We start from the raw sequence: 17,776 nt of genomic DNA, 5'->3' as shown, positions 1-17,776 counted from the left end.
ACGAGGCAGTTTGGGATAACAAGCAAAATAAACAAGAGCCTTTCTGAGTAAGCGTGTCCATATGCCAATGCAGTTTAGGTCTGATTCAAGACACAGAACTCATTACCTCTGAAAAAATGAAGGCACATTTATTACTGACCAGGAGAAATTCCACCGTATGTAGAATGGGAATCACATCACACACATTTGTAGCTAATTTTCAATTTTTAAAAACAAGTCCAAGGAAGTTAAAATATTCTTTTAATTAGATGCTCAAAGAAATGAAATAAGAAAAACTGATGCAAAGACTCCTTCAAGTTAGGATTTGCAATACAAATATTTTCATCTCTTAACAGGGCAAGCTGATGTGTTCACATCTCCGTTCCAAGCTGCCTCTCTCACTAGGAAACATCAGTATTTTTAAAGCACATTTACAATGCTTTCCCATCACCCTTGCTGTGTTTTTGTAGCACCTATAGCCATAACTGGCACCTGGGGGCCCTGCATTGTTGGCAGTTTCTCTCTCATTTCTTTGGAGTCTATTCAACTGCTGTGGTTTTATTCAGAAGTCAGTGCTTTTGCATATATGATTTCCTGAGACTGTTTGAATAGTCTTTCTCAGAAAACTGTGCCAGTCTGGCTGTGAACAGCTCTTCGAGGAGCTGATAGCAGCCTGGTTGGGTCAGCAGGCTTGGACTGGGGTTCACAGCCTCGCCCTGCCAGCTTCTCTCCCTACCCCCTCTTTTCTTACCCCTGCCTCAGTGATATCACGGCCCACATCCTGCCATTCCTTCCAAGAAGAGAACAAGTCTAGTCCAGTTAGAAAAAAAGGCTGCCCAGGGAACCTCTGCAAAGCTCCCATAAAAACAATTCTTATTTGTTGTTTCACTAACTGAGATGGAAGTGATTTTAAATAATAAACAAAACCAGACTGAATAATTCAAACTTCCATAAGGTTGCAAAGACAGAAGTCCCTACCTCGGGTTATAGATATGAAATTTGGGAACAAAGGTAACCTTACATTTCTTGATTTGAGGGTACTTTTTTAACATCGTCATCTTGATGGTGCAGTTTTGAGATAATGAGAGCAAAAGTGGCTTTTCAGAAGCTTTAGATGGCATGCTGTTCCAAAGTGCTAAGGTAGCGAGAAGCATTGCTTTAGGAAGTGGCTCATGTGGGTGTAGATGTGTTGGTGTGCTGTGCTGCTGGCGATCCCATGGTCTTCATCTGTATACCACTGGAGAGACAAGAAGAAAGGTCAGAATTAGGAAGTCAGTTGTCTTTTTTTTTTTTTTTTTAAACCCAAGTGAGTTCTCATTAGCATACATGGAACAACACAGGATGTTTTAATTCTTCAATCAGTTTATAAACTGAAGTGTGATCAAAGAGGGTTTCTCATTTCCTCCCAGAGCTTTTCCAGGGCATGTAGATCTGTCCTGCAGGAGTCTCTGATCGTCCTTTGCAGGTGCTGAGACAACTCACTGTGAATTTGGCTTCACTGCACAGTGCTTTAAGGATATGTACAGTTAAAATATCCAAGTCCGTTTTCAAATTTGACTCAAAGGACACTTAGAAACACATCATGCATAGGAGGGAATGTTTATCCTGTAAAGCCCACTTTAATTAAGTGTTATCAACTGTTAAATTTCTCCTACACTTCAGTAAGATAAACTATTAAAATAAATGAGTTTTTAGAAAGCAATTTTTCCTAATATATATCAATAAGGCACTAGAAAAAATCTATTTCAGTATTCCATATATATTTTTAGCATAACATATGAAGTCAAAAGTCAAATGTGTTATTTGCAAACACTTTTTCACTGGAATTTCACTGGAATCTCTTATCTGCATGTCTGACATTTATGTAGGATGAGTTGATGACCTGAGGCAAAAATTTATCAACTCATCCCACCACGTGAAACAAGTGGGAAGTCACTGCCAGGCAAACATATATTATGGAGACATAAATTAACTTTCAAAAAGGGCTTAATGTATCACGTCTTTTCTTTGAACAGTGGAAGGATACACCCCAACCTCATAAGAATCTAACCCCCAAAATATATGCCAGGTTTTGTGGTTATCAAATGACTGTCCCAGTTTTACACAGTAGGCGCTGTTTGAACTGAGCACGGAGCAAAATGTGTACGTTAAAAGAGAGTGAGGGAGAGCAGGCTTTTTAAGCTAATACAGACAAGAAAGGACTTAACACAAAAATATCTAGTGCAACACACACACATATATAATCTTTGTTTCTTCTTACTCTGAAAAGGTCTAGTGCATAAAATGAATTTGACTTAATACCTAGAAACATCCTCTGAATAGGCAACAACAGCTCTAGCCATTTCCGACTTTATAAAACCAGCCTAATTGTTTATAACCTGTGGTGTTCAACAGAAGATAACACGGAAGTTGCAAAAACTGAAGCGCACTGATTACTGATACCCCACTGTTGTTAGAAGGGCTAGTAACACATACTATAGATGGATTTGCATATTTGACCTGAGCTATTATCGTGCTGGTTTCACTTTAGAATTACTCTGCCACACGTTCACTGGCTAAGTGATTACTTTTTAATCAAAATAGGGAGAGACGGGACAATCACAGGACTAGGGTTTTGACCCTCTCAGGATATGCAATATTGTGCTTCTCAACCCCCAACTGTATGATATTGAACATGACTCTCTTTATGACTCAAGGATATTACTTCTTCAACTTCTCATTGGAAAAATGACTCCTTTTGCTTCCGTCCCCCGTCTCCTGGAACCTCTGTGAGGAGAAGTAGTTCCAAGAGGGGAACCAGACCCCACCAGGAAGTTCCCTCCCCTTGCAGGAAGTTTTGCTATACCATTGACTGGAAATCCACTCCAGCATCCACCAGGGCTTTGGAGATCTGAGCTGACTGCTGAAAGTGAACGTTATCTGCAGGGAGAGAAAGGAAACATAAAGTAACTAAAAGCCCGCTCCACTTTTCTGGTAGGAAGGGTGGGAAAGGCACAAGAAGAAAGGGACTGTTTGAAGTTCTAGGATTCAACATCCCATTTAGGCCAAGACAAGTGAGTTGTGGAAAAGCAACACTGTTTTATTGAAGTAAATGTAACAGTCTTGCCCCTCATGCTTTTGTTTTGTCAGTAGTGAAATTGCAAACCTGTCTGTGATACTAAAAAGTCTAATTAACTGAAACTCACCATCTGCTGTTCCATGAATAAGGAGGTACTCAACTTGTTTAAAATTTTCAGCTCTGCTCATGACTGTTGAATTCTGGAATTGGGAAAAAGAATGTCATTATTCAAAAAAAGATCTGCCATAAACTGATTTTTCACTTCAGTTTACAAAATAAAATGTTTTCAGCTGGGGCCCCCTTTGATACAAAATATAGCAAACCGATATTCAAGCAAATGCTGTCTCCATGCATGGCAGAATGTACAGCATGCCCTGTCCCTGTGAGACAGGACCGGAAAGGGAGGATGCCACATCTTCCCTGTACATGCAGAAGAGGGCATCTGCGCCCCCCCACCAGGCTGCATGCGAAACCCCTTGAGTCCCAGATCCCAGATTGGCTGTGTCCTATGCATTAGCACAGGGCAGAGTCTCATATTAGCAATGTATGTTCCATGGGCTTATGCTGTAGTTCAGCCAAAAAGTGTATTGCCATGGCAACCATGTGTCACATGGTGCCGTACATGCTACATTTCAAAGAGCCTGTACATAGCATTTGCAACTAAACATACTCTGCAATATGTCATATGAACTTTGGTCTACATTGCTAGGCTCTGAATGAGAAGCAAGTATTACCTTGTTTGGAACAGATGTTTAAAACCTAGGCAAATGTAACATACGGGAGGGGAAAGGGGTGAAAAAGATCAAGTATGGCCTTAGAAAATCAGTGGGTGGTTGTCTGCCTCATTCTGCATTGGGGAAAGTGCTGCTTTTGGATTAAGCCAGGGAATTAGAAAAAACTGGGAGGTCAGCTTTTTGAAGGCTGTTTCATGACCTTGGACAGGTAGGACTTCTAGAATGAAGGTGGAGTCCTTGGTGGAAAAGCTTTGAAAGTATAGAACTAGTCATCTGGTCTTAATTTGGAGATGTTTGCAGAGTTGGGATGAAGGTAAGAATGTCATAGACATTGTAGCAACTTTGGGAAGGGGTCAGCGGGACTCTGCTTCTGTTGTTGGGCAGAGGAAGGGCCGGTAGCCTCCCTATGGGTTTAAAATCAGCCGGCTTATCCTGCAGCATCTTGGTGAATCAAAGTCAACTTTATGAGAGGCAAGGTTTGTGTTTTACAGATATCTTTGTAGCTAACATCAGCTTAATATTTTGATGGGAACCCTGAAGGTCTGGCTGGAAGGGGATGGGGCTAAGGTCTGAACGTTTGTACTCTAGCCCCAGCTTCAACATCAGAGAGCTGTGCACCTAGAGACATGCTGCTGAGTGTTGTTTTCTTGGAAATGGGAGGAAGATTAACTCTTGCTCTCACTGAAATAGAAATCAAGAGACATGGCTTTTTTTAAGGTTAAATTATGGTGATGTGAGGATGGTGTGACACAGTGTTTCTGGAAAAAAGACATTCTGTCTACAACTTTAGGACAAAGTCACCCAACATATTTGTGTTGACTGAGGCGATCAAGGTGATCTTCTCCTGGAAAGCTTAGAGCAAAGGCCCTCCCACCCTTGTGCAGGCTGGGTCCCACTTGTCCTGACCATATGGCATTTCTGACCCAAATTGAGAATTTACCCACGAACTTTCAGAATAAACGCCCAGGACTCATTAAAAGTCGCACTTCTGTTTTACTTTAAGAAACGTGTTATCTGGTGAGATGTCCCAGATGAATCCATCCCTCCATCCCAACATTATACTCCGTTCATTCTTCCATCCATTCATTCATTCTTTCAAGTCGATCAATATTTATTTGTCATATACCCAACTAAACAATAAGATCCATGAGAAGAGGAATTTATATTGTTCATTACTCTATCCTGAGCATTTAACAGAGAGCTAAATATCAATTAAAGGAATAAACCAAAGAAATGTAGGCAATTATATTGTACTCTTCACTACATTCAGTCCTAGTTTTGCAGAGGCAAGTGGGAACAGCTAGGGGAGGTGGAATAAAATATTCTCATTCTGAAATTTACCAAGATATGTTTTGCCCACTTTCAATCCACACACCATGCCATCAGTAATGAGAGCCGATACTTATTGTGTACTCCGTGCCGGTCACTCTGCTAAGCATCTTAAAGGACTTATAAAAAGCACTGTTCTATTTAATCCTCATGACATTCCTGCAAGATAGGTCTATAGCAACCCCACTTCTACACAGAGACAATAAAGTACACCAGGTTACATCAGGAAGAAGTCGGAGCTCTGATGGCAGAACCTCTTTTACCTCCTATGCTGTACTGAGTCTCCACTAAACTTCCAAGCTGCTCACGATGTGATCTTCCAGGAAAGATACAGGGAGAAAGAAATTGTTACTGAACTGTTCTGGGATTTGCAGTACACAAACACACTGGGTGTTCTTTGCCCCCTGCGTTCTCATGCCTTCTTAGAGTGAATTCATTGGAAGAGAGCTGGCTCGCACAGACCTTCGAGACTTGTGAGGCGTTTTGGACTGTGTGGTTGATGTAGAGCCTAATGAAGCAACAGAACCCTGAGCGATGTCCTGCCCTGGAGAGAGGAAAGGGTCAAAATCAATCTCCCAAAAGGCCAGTGCAGGATTCAAAGCTGGCGACAGCAGAGGCTGGGGCTGAGCCACCAACGGTGAACGTTGCCAGTCTGAGCCCCAGACCCGGCGCCCTCATCCGGGTCCTCCTGCACCATCCTTTCTGCGGCTACACGGCTGTCTCCTCCACCTTGTTTCTCCCCACAAGAAACCCAGCTCTTCGCGTGCCAAAGATAGTCAACTTTAGCACCTAGACGTGGCCCAAATATCCAGCTGTGTCACCTCCCCTCCCCTCCAGAAGCCTCTCGGGCCTTCCTTGCGTGGCAGAGTGCACAGCCAAAGCTGCTCCACGACCTCCCTGAGCCATGAGACTGAAAAATGTCGCTGAAACATAGAGTAATAGTTAGGAGACATATAAATACGCAGGACAGTTAGCAAGGAATGTGATAACTACTGGAGTTTGGACCAAAACAGTTTCTGGCTGCCTTTTTTTTCTTAAATGGAGTGAATACAGGCTGAAAGAAGACAATTTTTATAAACAAGTAAAACCCTGAGCCTAAGATAAATGTTGTGATGTACACACTGTAGCTGTGATGAACTAGACATGGTGAGAAATGCAACATACTGAGAAAAAGACGAAAACTGTGATAAAAGTGTCATGATGCAAATTGTTTTACATTAACAATATTACACTACAAAGAAAGAAAGACAAATACTTTAATGCAGCAAGGGAAAAATAAAACAAAAGCTTCCCCTGCAACCACAAGATAAGTGTGTCATTTCCAATGCACACGTCCCCCTGCTCGCTGGGAGTTGCGTCAAGAGGGACCTCGCAGTGCACGGGAGCCAGGCAGCCTCAGGCACACACCCATTTCAGAGCTCGCAGGCTCCTGAGAACATTTTGCCCTCCTAGAAAGATGCAGCTGTGTCACCTTGCCTCTGGAACCACCGATCATTCCCTACTAGACTGAACATCCTGGCTTCTCAATCGAGAGAGACTCTTGACAGTCCGGCACACTTTAACCCATGAAAGACAGCCAAAGTCAGTGAAAGAAATGCATGCACTACGTTAAGGGAGAATTAATGACCAGAAATAATTCAATTGTGCTATTTCAACCCACCAAAACAGGATAATCCCCATTTGCCTATCGATGGAAACAGAAATAAAAAAGGAAATGGATGACTAAGTTAGAAGCCGAATAGTCTGTCACCAGCTCCTAAAAAGGAAGTTTAGAGTGATAAATGGGCAAGGATGCAATGGTGGTGCAGTTGGCACTCTCCCGAGGCTAGAAACTTCCGGAGAGCCCCGCTGCCAGCAACAGCCTGGCAAAGTGAAGTGGGAAGGATGGGTCCAGTGGCAGCGCTGATCCACGGCATCTCTGCGAGGAGCTTTTCCTTCAAGCCCCAAGAAGAACCATCTGTAGCTGCTCATTGGATCGTGCTGGTTCTTCAGTTACCTTCCAGCAAATAAATCTTTGTATTTTTGAAATAAAAGAGAGAGCTGATAAGAGTGGGGAAGTACTGTGAGAAACAGAAGGTCTGACAATTTCTAAGCTACCCCTTGCGCCATCCAGGAACCATACGGACAATTTGCTTCCTGAGAATAATGGTGGCAGCCTCCATGTTTTTGTAAGCTTATTTCATGGCAGGCATAGGTGTCTCGTTTAATCCTTTCAATAATCCCATGAGGTAGCTCTGATTCTCCCCATTACTCAGATGAGGAAACAGAGGTTCAGAGAGGTTTAGTAACCTCTCCAGCTAATAGGTGGTGGAAACAGAATTTTAGCACAGGTCAAACTCAAAAGTCCATGCCTCTTAACATCATATTCTAGTGTCCCTTCACTTCGCAGCCAAACAACACATTGTCATTTCCAAGCTCTGGTAGAGAAAGCAAACAGCCACAGGTGTAATGGACACCCTATTACTTCAGTGAGACAGTACCCCGAGTGTACGGACTCACTCTGTGCATTCTTCCACTTGTGACCGAGGCCTCGTAAATAATACTAAGTGAGGCTGTTTGGGGAAGCACCATTAATGCCACAACAGAGGCCACAGAAAATGTTTAAGGAAAAATTAATTCAACCCACCCCATCAGATGTTTTACTTGTCCGTATCCATCAAACAACTGTACAGGTGAGATGCCAAGGGAAGAGCTCCCATCCGCCTACAGGGGGCCCTACCTCAGGCCTCACCCAGCAACACTGGCTTCTTTAAAGATCACACAGCAGTCAACATTTTATCAGCACTCAACAAACAAGTTAAGGTTTGGCTTAAATCTGAAGGTCTCTCTCCCTTTGGCATATTCTAGGATAATAGAACAAATGTCAAATCAGTACAAGATGGCATATTTACAAAATTGCACCCTGTTTTGCATAACCTAACGATGCAGCAGTTCTTAAGGATTGAACATTTCAAATCTGCTAGCAGAAGACTGCCAAATCTATGACTGTTTCATACACTTGCCAAAAGCCTATCAAATTCTGAGCAAAATGCAAAATAAATCTCCTCTACAAGTTAAATCAGTCCCTTCTGTGTGTTCCAGGCTGCCCTCTTCTCCTGGCAACGAGGCTCAGGACTTGGGCCCTGTTTCTCTTGCCCTTGATCTGACGCTGCTCTCTGGAAGTCCATTCCCTCCCTGGTCTCCCATCCTGCCTTATTAGCCACCATGTGGCCTGCTCCTCCCACATCCCTGCTCTGTGTCATCCCTCGGTTCACCCAACCTGCTTCACAGACCCCCAGAAAACCAGCTCTGCTTGCTGCCACTCGTGTGTCTACTGTGCTCCCCTGCCTTGTCGGTCCCTCTGGCAGCCTGTGGAGAGCACCTACGCTATTCCGCTGCATCTCCCAGAAGACTTCCTTAACTGGCTCCAGATAAGTGCCCTCTCCCTTTCCTACCCCTCAGTAGCTACATCTTATATAACTTTTTGTGCCTCCGTTTCTGGGTCAATAAAATGGAGATAATTAGAGCACTTATCTCAGAGAATCTGAGGGAGAACTGAACCTAATAACCCATGGAAAGAGCTTAGAACAGTGTCTGGCCCTAGAAGCAACCACTTACTAAGTGAATTAAAAAAATGAATGAAATAAATGAAACCAGATCCCCCCCCTGGTTGAGAGGAGTGGGGGGAGGTGAAACCCTAACTTCTCAGCCACTTCCCTTCCCTCCCTACATGCTCAGAAGGCACAGAATTCCTGGGGCTCCAGAGTCACAATTTGGAACTACTAGTCTTTTCCATACATACTGGGCACTTTGTCATGTTCAAGTTCATGCTTTATTACTACTCTCTTTTGTTTTTTTTTTAATTAATTTATTATTATTAATTTTTTGGCTGTGTTCGGTCTTCGTTTCTGTGCGAGGGCTTTCTCTAGTTGCGGCAAGTGGGGGCCACTCTTCATCGCGGTGTGCGGGCCTCTCACTGTTGTGGCCACTCTTGCGGAGCACAGGCTCCGGACGCGCAGGCTCAGTAGTTGTGGCTCACGGGCCCAGTTGCTCCGCGGCATGTGGGATCTTCCCAGAGCAGGGCTTGAACCCATGTCCCCTGCATTGGCAGGCAGATTCTCAACCACTGCGCCACCAGGGAAACCCTATTACTACTCTTTTATTTCTCTTCAAAAATTTTGCCTGTATGTTTTGTCTCACCAACAAGGTAATCAACTTCTGAACAACTAAAACACCAGGCACCTTGAATGGGTGAATGAAAGCCTACCAGGTGTTAATATTTTTTTTTACAGGTTTGACTAAAAGACCTGTGATTGACCATAGAGAGACCATTCATCAATGTTAGTCAGGAACCCACTCCTCAAGGTGGGACCACGGTTGCTATCTGCTTATCGCTATTGGGGGTGAGGGTTGTCTCATTGTCCATCTGATTCTTTTGCTCAAATCTGTCGCCATTTCTGTCGGCTGTGGACTGAGACTCGGACTGAGACTCATGGCAGTGAGTCTGCTTATACTGCTGTTAGCTACACTGTCATCCCTCCACTCTGCCTGCCTACTTAGAGCTTCTGGGACCAGCTTCTCGGAGTTTCAGGGAGATGAACAGCTTCCTTCCTCTTTGAGTCCCTGGTATCCTTTAAACGTGCTCCTGCCCTGCCACTCGGCAGTGGGTAGGTGACTATCTACAAAAAGGGTCGTATGGAGTCACTGTTTGTGTCATTGCATTGTGTCCAAGCCTTAGTCCCAGGGTCTCCTAACTTATATGGCAGCTTTGTGAGAATAAGAAAAGGCACTCCCTCCGGTTGGATGCGGCCCCAGAGGTGCACGCCTTAGAGAACGAAGCATAGACTAGCTTCCAGCAGTGCACAAGCTGAACAACTATACATGACATCCCTGCCTGTCCCATTTGCATATATAAATGGTTCCTTCAACTTCCTTTCCTAAATAGTAAGTAGGACCTTTATTTCACAAAATGTGCTTCTCTTGGTGTGCTTGTCTAAATTCTTTCAAATCTGGGTCATCAATGACTTAAAAATGAATCCTCTCCTCATTTGAATTTTATTAAAAATTACGTTCTCTTCCAAAGGCTGTAATTCTGGCTACTGATAATGATTCTATAGCCGAAAAGGTGTACAACGATCACAGGACCTTGCTTATTACACACTTCGATCATTCCTATTCTGGATGTGCTGAAGAAAGTCAATAGTCTAGACTACCTGGGACTCATTTTCAAACTATTTCCTCCTGACCTACGGAAATGCACAGAGCAGCGAAAGCCAGTAAGGAATTGTCTCCTTTGTCTTTTCCAAGAGGGCAGAAGGAGGGAGGGAGAGAAGGAGAGAGAAAGGGAGGAAATAAAAACAACCTGGGAAAGAGAAGTAAAAGAAGACAGGGGTCCAGAGGGGCAGCTGGGGCCTTGGAGGAAAATAGAATCTTTGAATGTGTTCCTGCCAGAGACAAAAGCACAGGCTCATTTAAAAAACAAAGGAAGGCAGCTTTCTTCTAAAGCCTGCTGTGCACCAAATATAGGTACTTAGATTCAGTTCTCCACTTTCTGAGGATGCAACTTACAGGGCAGAAACAATACAGTGAACGCATTTGCCTTACTTTCTCCTACCCACCTTAACTGTCGCCCACCCAAATAATTCCTCTGAGTAACACATTGGGAACCTTTAGCTCTCTGGTACTGGCAGTTTTAATGTGTCCATTGCCAGCAATGAATTTTGTGCCAAGAAAACCCGACTTCTGGCGTGGAAGGATTAAACAGTCCTCGGGTGCCATCTGTGCAGTGAAGTGAGACAGTGACTTTGTGCTCCCAGCGTTCGTGTATTGCCATCGGTAGGAGGAAGAGACTTCTATTTACATGACTACCTCAGGCAGAGACCATCTAAGGGGAGAGATGAAAATGGCCACCGCAGTGGTGGGTAGAGCTGGAGAAGAGGGGGATGGGTGTGGGAAGGAAAAGCCTATGGGAAAATCTGGAGAAAGATACAGGTTGACATGGCAGAGTAAAACGAATTATCCTCTAGGGGGAGGGCTGGTTGCAGAGGAAACACCCTGTTGGCTGATGTCCTTGAAGTGCAGTAGGGTAGGTGCTACGGACTTCCTTGGATGTCAAGGTTTAGACTTGACCCTGTACTTCTAGGTTCAAAGGCTTTCCAAATGGGATTTTTAAAATGAACTTTTGACTCATGATCCACCAGGTTCTGGAGTCAGGATGAGGGTCCCGGGCAGTACACCTCTGATGTTTTGGGGAGTTTTTAGTACTTTAGGATAGTTGAGAACACCCTTTAGCCATGCCCCAAATAGGGCTCACCACAGGAGGGATCCTGGTCGGGTCACTGGCAAGAAAATTCCAGCCGTAAAATGAGAGAAATGATGGAGACATATAATTTTTATAACAATGTTTCCCTTCAAAAAGTTTTAAAATTAACTCAAAAAAGGTTTTAAGGTTTCTATTTCATACTGGGTGATCCAAAGAATACAATGTTGAGCAAAGCCTTGAATGACTAATAATACTGCAGAGGAGAAAAAGGAGTACAAACTAACAATGGGTCCAAGATGGATAAATTGAGGATTAAAGATATACAAGGAGGGGCTTCCCTGGTGGCGCAGTGGTTGAGGGTCCGCCTGCCGATGCAGGGGACACGGGTTCGTGCCCCGGTCCGGGAGGATCCCACATGCCACGGAGCGGCTGGGGCCGTGAGCCACGGCCACTGAGCCTGTGCGTCCGGAGCCTGTGCTCCGCAACGGGAGAGGCCACACAGTGAGAGGCCCGCGTACCGCAAAAAAAAAAAAAAGATATACAAGGAAAATGTCATGGGAGTCAAGAGAGAATGCTAGTCCTCTGGACGAGCAGGACAAGTTTCCTAGTGGATGAAGACAGAGGGGGAATGACATTCCAGGTCGAGGAATAGAGGACAAAGGCACAAAAGGGAAAGGCCCAGAAATATTCAGTGAACATTCCAGGTAGACTGGGCCATTCTAAGAAAGGTGTTGAACACCTGGTTAAAGAATGAGGGCTGGACTAGTTGAGTGCACAGGAAAAGTCCATGAAAGTGTTACGGGTGAGTCTTAACCTCACACCTCTGTGTGGTACAGGCTGGAGTGTAGAAAGATAAGCTAAGGGGGGACCCATGGGGTTACTGTTGTAGAAGGAGGTAGTCATGTGACAGCAGCAATGTGGTTATGGAGCAGGGAAAGGATGTCTAAAGCAGCTTATTGGATGTGGAGGAGAAAGAATGGGAAAAACTGAGTCCAAAGTATCATGTGGGACACTCAGCAGAAATAAGGACAACCTGATTACGGGACTGCTTTGTAGTGGAAGATGATTGGTACGTCACACTTTACAGGTTGTTACTTTTCTATCTTGACTGGAAAACAGAGATGAAAACACACACACACCCAGGCACAAACACACGCATACACCTCCCCGCCCCTCCCCCACAAGCCTTGCTAAATAAAACTGAAAGGAAGAGGTAAAACTAAACTGTCTGTACATATCTTGCAAAATTAGACATTTTATTTGCATTTTCTTGTGCTTTGATCAAATGGCTTCAGAACCAATCATAATGATGACATCTTACAAAAATGTACAAATATGGCTCAGAGCGATGTATGAATAGGAGGCCCAGGCATTGAGAGCTGTGGCGCAGATGAGGAGAAATTGTGGTCTTAAATTGTATGGGTTATTGTTTTTTTTTATCCTGGGAGGAGTTTTGAATATCCTCCGGAGAATGTAAACATCAGATGATTGACCTTGTCATCTGTAAGTTTCAGGGTTTTCAATTTACATGACAGAATCAGGAAAGTTGTTTTTTTTTCTGGTTGGGGGGCAATGTGTTGGAAGGATCCCTAGTACTTTGGCTGACACTTCCAGCTGCAGCAGGCTGCCACCAAAGAGAGGACCCTGGCTTTGCGGTGGCACCCACACTAGCACACGGGGGCCGCCAATGATGGCTACACCCAGACCATATTTCAGATGCTGTAGCCCATCTGCACAGCAACCTGCCCACTGACTCTTTCATCAGGCAACCAGCCCGTGGATGCTATTCAGTAATTTGGGTTCAAGGGCTTTTCAGAGTATTACCCTCCTGTACCTACACCTCACCTGCTTTACTCAAATCTTGTGTGAAAAAAAACTGTACATATTTGGCTATGAATAAGAAAATTATAGGCTTGTACATACAACTTAATTATGATAATACCATGAGAAATTTTAATATGTAGTTAAAGGTTTAGAGAGTCTTCTGGGCTCTAAAGGAATACGTTGAATTTGACATGTTTTCTGAACTGAAATTTTTATAATTAAAGTAATTATCTGGTGTTGCTTTGTATTTCCAAATGAACGCATATTGTGACCTATATAGCGTACGATAAAGGCTGTAATTATGCAGAATATAGTACGGGAAGCTATTGGAGTATCTCTAAACCACCTGTGTTATTTCTTTTTAACAAGAATTTCATTGGAAATAAAAAAATATATATTTTCTGGAATAGATCCACTTAAAAATGTTCTTATACCACTTATAAATAGGTTATAAAATGGATCTAGTTCACCATCTCTTACCCTGTAATGGTCAAGGTTGTCTTCTGGAATTGGAAGACCCATGTAACGTTCTGTGTACACTGAGTCTGTGATGGAGAAAAGAAAAAAACTTAATTCATACAATAAAAACTTTTTTCCCTTTTTTGGGGGTTACTTTATATGCTTTCATATTCTTTACTTGTGCAAAGGTCTATAGTGTTACCCTCAGAATATCTCCTCCAGATCATCTCTACTTGGCTTTTTAAAGCAGCCAGACTCCTGCCTTTCCATACTCAGCCCTATAGTCCATTCCCTTTAGCCCTTCCTGTGAGGGCAGAGGGAGACCAAACCAGGTGATCTAAAACCCAATCAACAACCCGCCTGCAAAAAGTCAAATGGGAAGTACTAAGTGATAAGGACTCTACATTATCTTCTGACCCTCTCAAAGATCTTGATTAGCAAGTCAGGTAATGTCTCAATTGTCTTGAATTTCTTGGTCCTGACATCAGTCAGTATATGCTCTACTTTAGGATACTCTCTTTCCTACTGGAAACTCCTCATAATTTTCAATTACTAGTTGCTTACTTAAATCATATATTGTTTCTGGTTGGGGGGGGGACACAGATCAAAAGGAAAGAAATCAGTTATCATTTATTTGCTGTAAAACCCTATAACGTCTCAGCTACTCCATCATAATGCAAGTTAAACATCTGTTTTCTCTCATTCTGTGGAGAGGCCTCAATTCTGATGTTATAACTATTGAGTATTGAGAAACAGACTACATTAGTTTCTGTGCTGAAGTGACATAAGCTGTTTTAATCTATAGATATGGCAGAAAAACATATGCATTGTTGGTTTGGTTATTTAAACATATTTTTGACCTAATTTAAAAAAATTAAATCATGTATCAAATGTATGTGTGTGTGTGTATATATATGTGTGTGTGTGTGTGTGTGTGTGTGTGTGTGTGTGTATTTCCTAAAATATCAGTGAGAAAATTTACTGTGGCTGAATTCCAATATAACTTTAAAAATCTGAAATAACTGTTTTTGAAACATGACCAGGTTACAGTAAATAAATAAGTATAATATGTTTCCATTGTGCTACATAGGTTAATGGCTTGAATTTCACTATAATTGTACCGGTATTTCAATATTGATTTAATTAATTATTTAGAAAAATATATCATCAAAATAACAAGCTTAAACAACATCCTAACCCTTTGTGAATGACTGGAATTGGAGATTAAAAACTACATTGATAACTAATGTTAGTTGTTCCATGTGTATTGCTCATACTTTTCCTATGGAAATCAAAATATTTTCCTCCAAAATGAGTAACAGCAATATTTTATCATTTTGATTAAAGTGAATACAGACTACAAGCAACTTTACGTATCTAGAGGACACTAATATATAAAATATAGTATCTTAAAGTACACTTTTAAAGTATAAGATTTTCCTAAAATGCTCATCTTTTAACATTTAAATATAAATAACTTAGGTTATACATTTAATGGAGGGGGGTGGGGGAATAGCTTTTCAGGGCAAAATAAAAATTTCCCCAAACAGCTACAATTCTTCTTGTCCTAGAACATAATACCCCTTTCTTATTATGCTAACCAGGTTTACATGTGTAAGAAGGTCTCAAATTTTAAAAATACTATTTAAAAAATGCTTAGTGTTGTGGTTGTAAACTTTTAGAAGTACGTCTTGCAATACCACTTATGTACTCCTTCAATTTGATTTTTGAGTAATATTGTTCAAATTTGCACATATATAAGAATTCTAGAAAGTTCCCAAGTGTTAGGTTGGTCCATATATGTTTAATAACGTTCTCTTCTTACCATTATGTAGTTCCAGACTCACAAAGGTTGTTTCTATTTTATTGACCACCAGAGGTCTCCAGAAACAAGCCTTCCAATAGAACAATTAATATTAAGCAGGAAAGAATTACCTGAAAGCAAATCTATTGTGTGAGGATCAATCCTAACTATGTTCTCCAGTTTTTTTTGGAACTAAAAGACGGTGTTGTCTCTTTTATACACTGGCTTCTCTTGACTTGGAGAGGCTTTAAAGAAGAGTTTTCCACAGGACTGGTACTGCGATATATTAGGACATTAAATATTTAATGAGCATATTCATTATGAATGATTCTATCCTTATACTGAATAAAGGACTTGGGATGGGGTAGGAAAAGATACAGGAAAATAATTCACCTTCTCACCACCTCTGGCTCTTCCCCCCTACCTAGTGTTTCACTGCTTACCTGCTCTCACTTGGGAATTATACCTTACATGTGTATGATAGAACAATACTTTCTCAGCAGTGAACAGGATATTCTAGAGTGGCTTTCACCTACTCAGAGACAGTGCAAACAAAACCCCCAGGAATTCCCCTGCCCTAGTCTCTTCTTTCCACCCAAAGTCCTACTTATATTTGACTTTTACCTGAAGGGAAAGAGATACATACTTCTCTTATTGTTCTAATATGCGAAGCTTCAAACTCAAGTTAGAATAAAAAGAAGGAAGGGTTTATCTCAAGAACTGTAGCATTGGGGATGTTTTAAAATGTGGAAAACTGAATTTGTTGATAAGACATTTAGAAAACAAAACTGGTTGGTAACTAAACGTGTAGATAGCATTTACTACCGTCTAACATTTCACAATGGCAGAATAAGTGAGACTATTTCATTACAGGTATCCATAAAGTACTTCTAAGATGAATCCGTTTATTTACTGTAGAAACACTGAAACTCAAAAAGGAATGGTTTTGTCATTGGAATGTGAAGGTTCACACTCAGTAACTCTGTACCTGTGAGTGATCACTTACCATAGTACTCCCACTTTGACACGGGCGCCACGGCTATTCCACACTTGAACACGCCACTTCCTGCTCCCAGGACCATTGAGGTTACATACCCTCCATATGACTAAGAAATGGAAACAGTTATTTTTATGGAGGTAAAGGAATTAAGGACATATGGTAAGCAAGTCGCAGTTTCCACATTTCTCACATCTTTATATACTGTGCCTCTTTTGAGATAGAAAGCATGGTAGAGAAGGTTTAAATTGGCCTTAGTTGGGTAGTACCTAAAGACTACACTTTCAGAGCCCTGGTCCCTCTTCTTGGTAGGTGTAAGGGGGAAAGTATTGAAAATTTGCTGGGTAGTACTAATTGAAGACAAAAAACGAACCAAAACCAAAACCAAAATAAAACCTCCCAAAACCAAAAAAGCAATAAACACTAAATCTTTACTGACTTGGACTCATGAGAAAAAGTCTCCCTCCTTCCCTCTCTCCTTCTATCCTTCTTTTCCTTTATCCCTCTTTCTCTCCTTTATTCTTTTTCTCCCTTCCTCACCTCCCTATCCCATTGTAATAAACAAAAGCGTAAGCCTGGGGGGACTCATCGCCCAGAAATCTAAGACATTGGACCTTCTTAGATTGAAATGATTGACATGATTTTCACCTCCAAATATGTACAAACAAAAGTAAATGATCCTGCTCTGGGTTATATTCACTAAGGAAGGTGTACAGATTCATCAGCCAAACTACTCACCCAGCCCCAAATTGCAATCCGTTTGTCATCCACAAATCCCATTTTTGAAAATTGTCTAAAATACATGGAACAAGTCCACGAATTAGTATCACACTGTGTATAGAAAACTAAGATAACTGCACAAATGTGAGAAACCCTGCCATTCGTTCTCTATTTCATTCTATCAGAAACAAAGATTCATTGCTGCCAGCAATCAAATAAACACCTGCGATCGATGTCTATCATTTTTAACTTGAGCCAGATGAACAAGGTTTACTTGTGTTGGAGTCCATAAAAAATGTGTGTGTGTGTGTGTGTGTGTGTGTGTGTGTGTTTCACAGAAAACAAATCCTGGCTGTTTTTTTCACAGCTTTATATAAAAATTTGCAGCCCAGATGCACTTTTCTTTACATAATTGAATTTCAATCTCTCCAGATGTTTTACAGTTTGAGAGAGGCCGTCCCTGCAATGGAGAAGTATAGAGGTGTGTAGAACATCTGGGTAGGGCTTAGAAATGTCTCTGGGCCCCCTACCTGAGAACTTAAACATCATTCTCTAAATACATCCCTTCTTATGATGGGTGTTGATTAGTTAGCTCAGCACTATTAAATAAGAAGCAATTTTTCCTTGATGG

The 17,776-nt window shown here is 41.9% G+C and overlaps 1 protein-coding gene across 2 annotated transcripts in view; it reads right to left on the bottom strand.

Moving 5' to 3' along the window:
- Positions 1-107: 107 nt before the first annotated feature.
- Positions 108-17,776, bottom strand: part of DPP4 (dipeptidyl peptidase 4) — a 77,288-nt gene continuing 59,619 nt past the window's right edge. For both annotated transcript variants that reach the window (XM_067741731.1, XM_067741730.1), the window contains exons 21-26: positions 17,164-17,218; positions 16,435-16,534; positions 13,646-13,710; positions 3,165-3,237; positions 2,825-2,898; positions 108-1,216 (exon numbers count right to left, since the gene is read on the bottom strand). In XM_067741731.1, coding sequence (XP_067597832.1) covers positions 1,115-1,216; positions 2,825-2,898; positions 3,165-3,237; positions 13,646-13,710; positions 16,435-16,534; positions 17,164-17,218 — 469 coding nt within the window. In that variant the 3' untranslated portion in view covers positions 108-1,114. The remainder of the gene's footprint in view (positions 1,217-2,824; positions 2,899-3,164; positions 3,238-13,645; positions 13,711-16,434; positions 16,535-17,163; positions 17,219-17,776) is intronic.

Source organism: Pseudorca crassidens, chromosome 6 (assembly GCF_039906515.1).
Source record: "Pseudorca crassidens isolate mPseCra1 chromosome 6, mPseCra1.hap1, whole genome shotgun sequence".
NCBI lineage: Eukaryota > Metazoa > Chordata > Mammalia > Artiodactyla > Delphinidae > Pseudorca > Pseudorca crassidens.
This window is presented reverse-complemented; position numbering and strand designations above follow the sequence as displayed.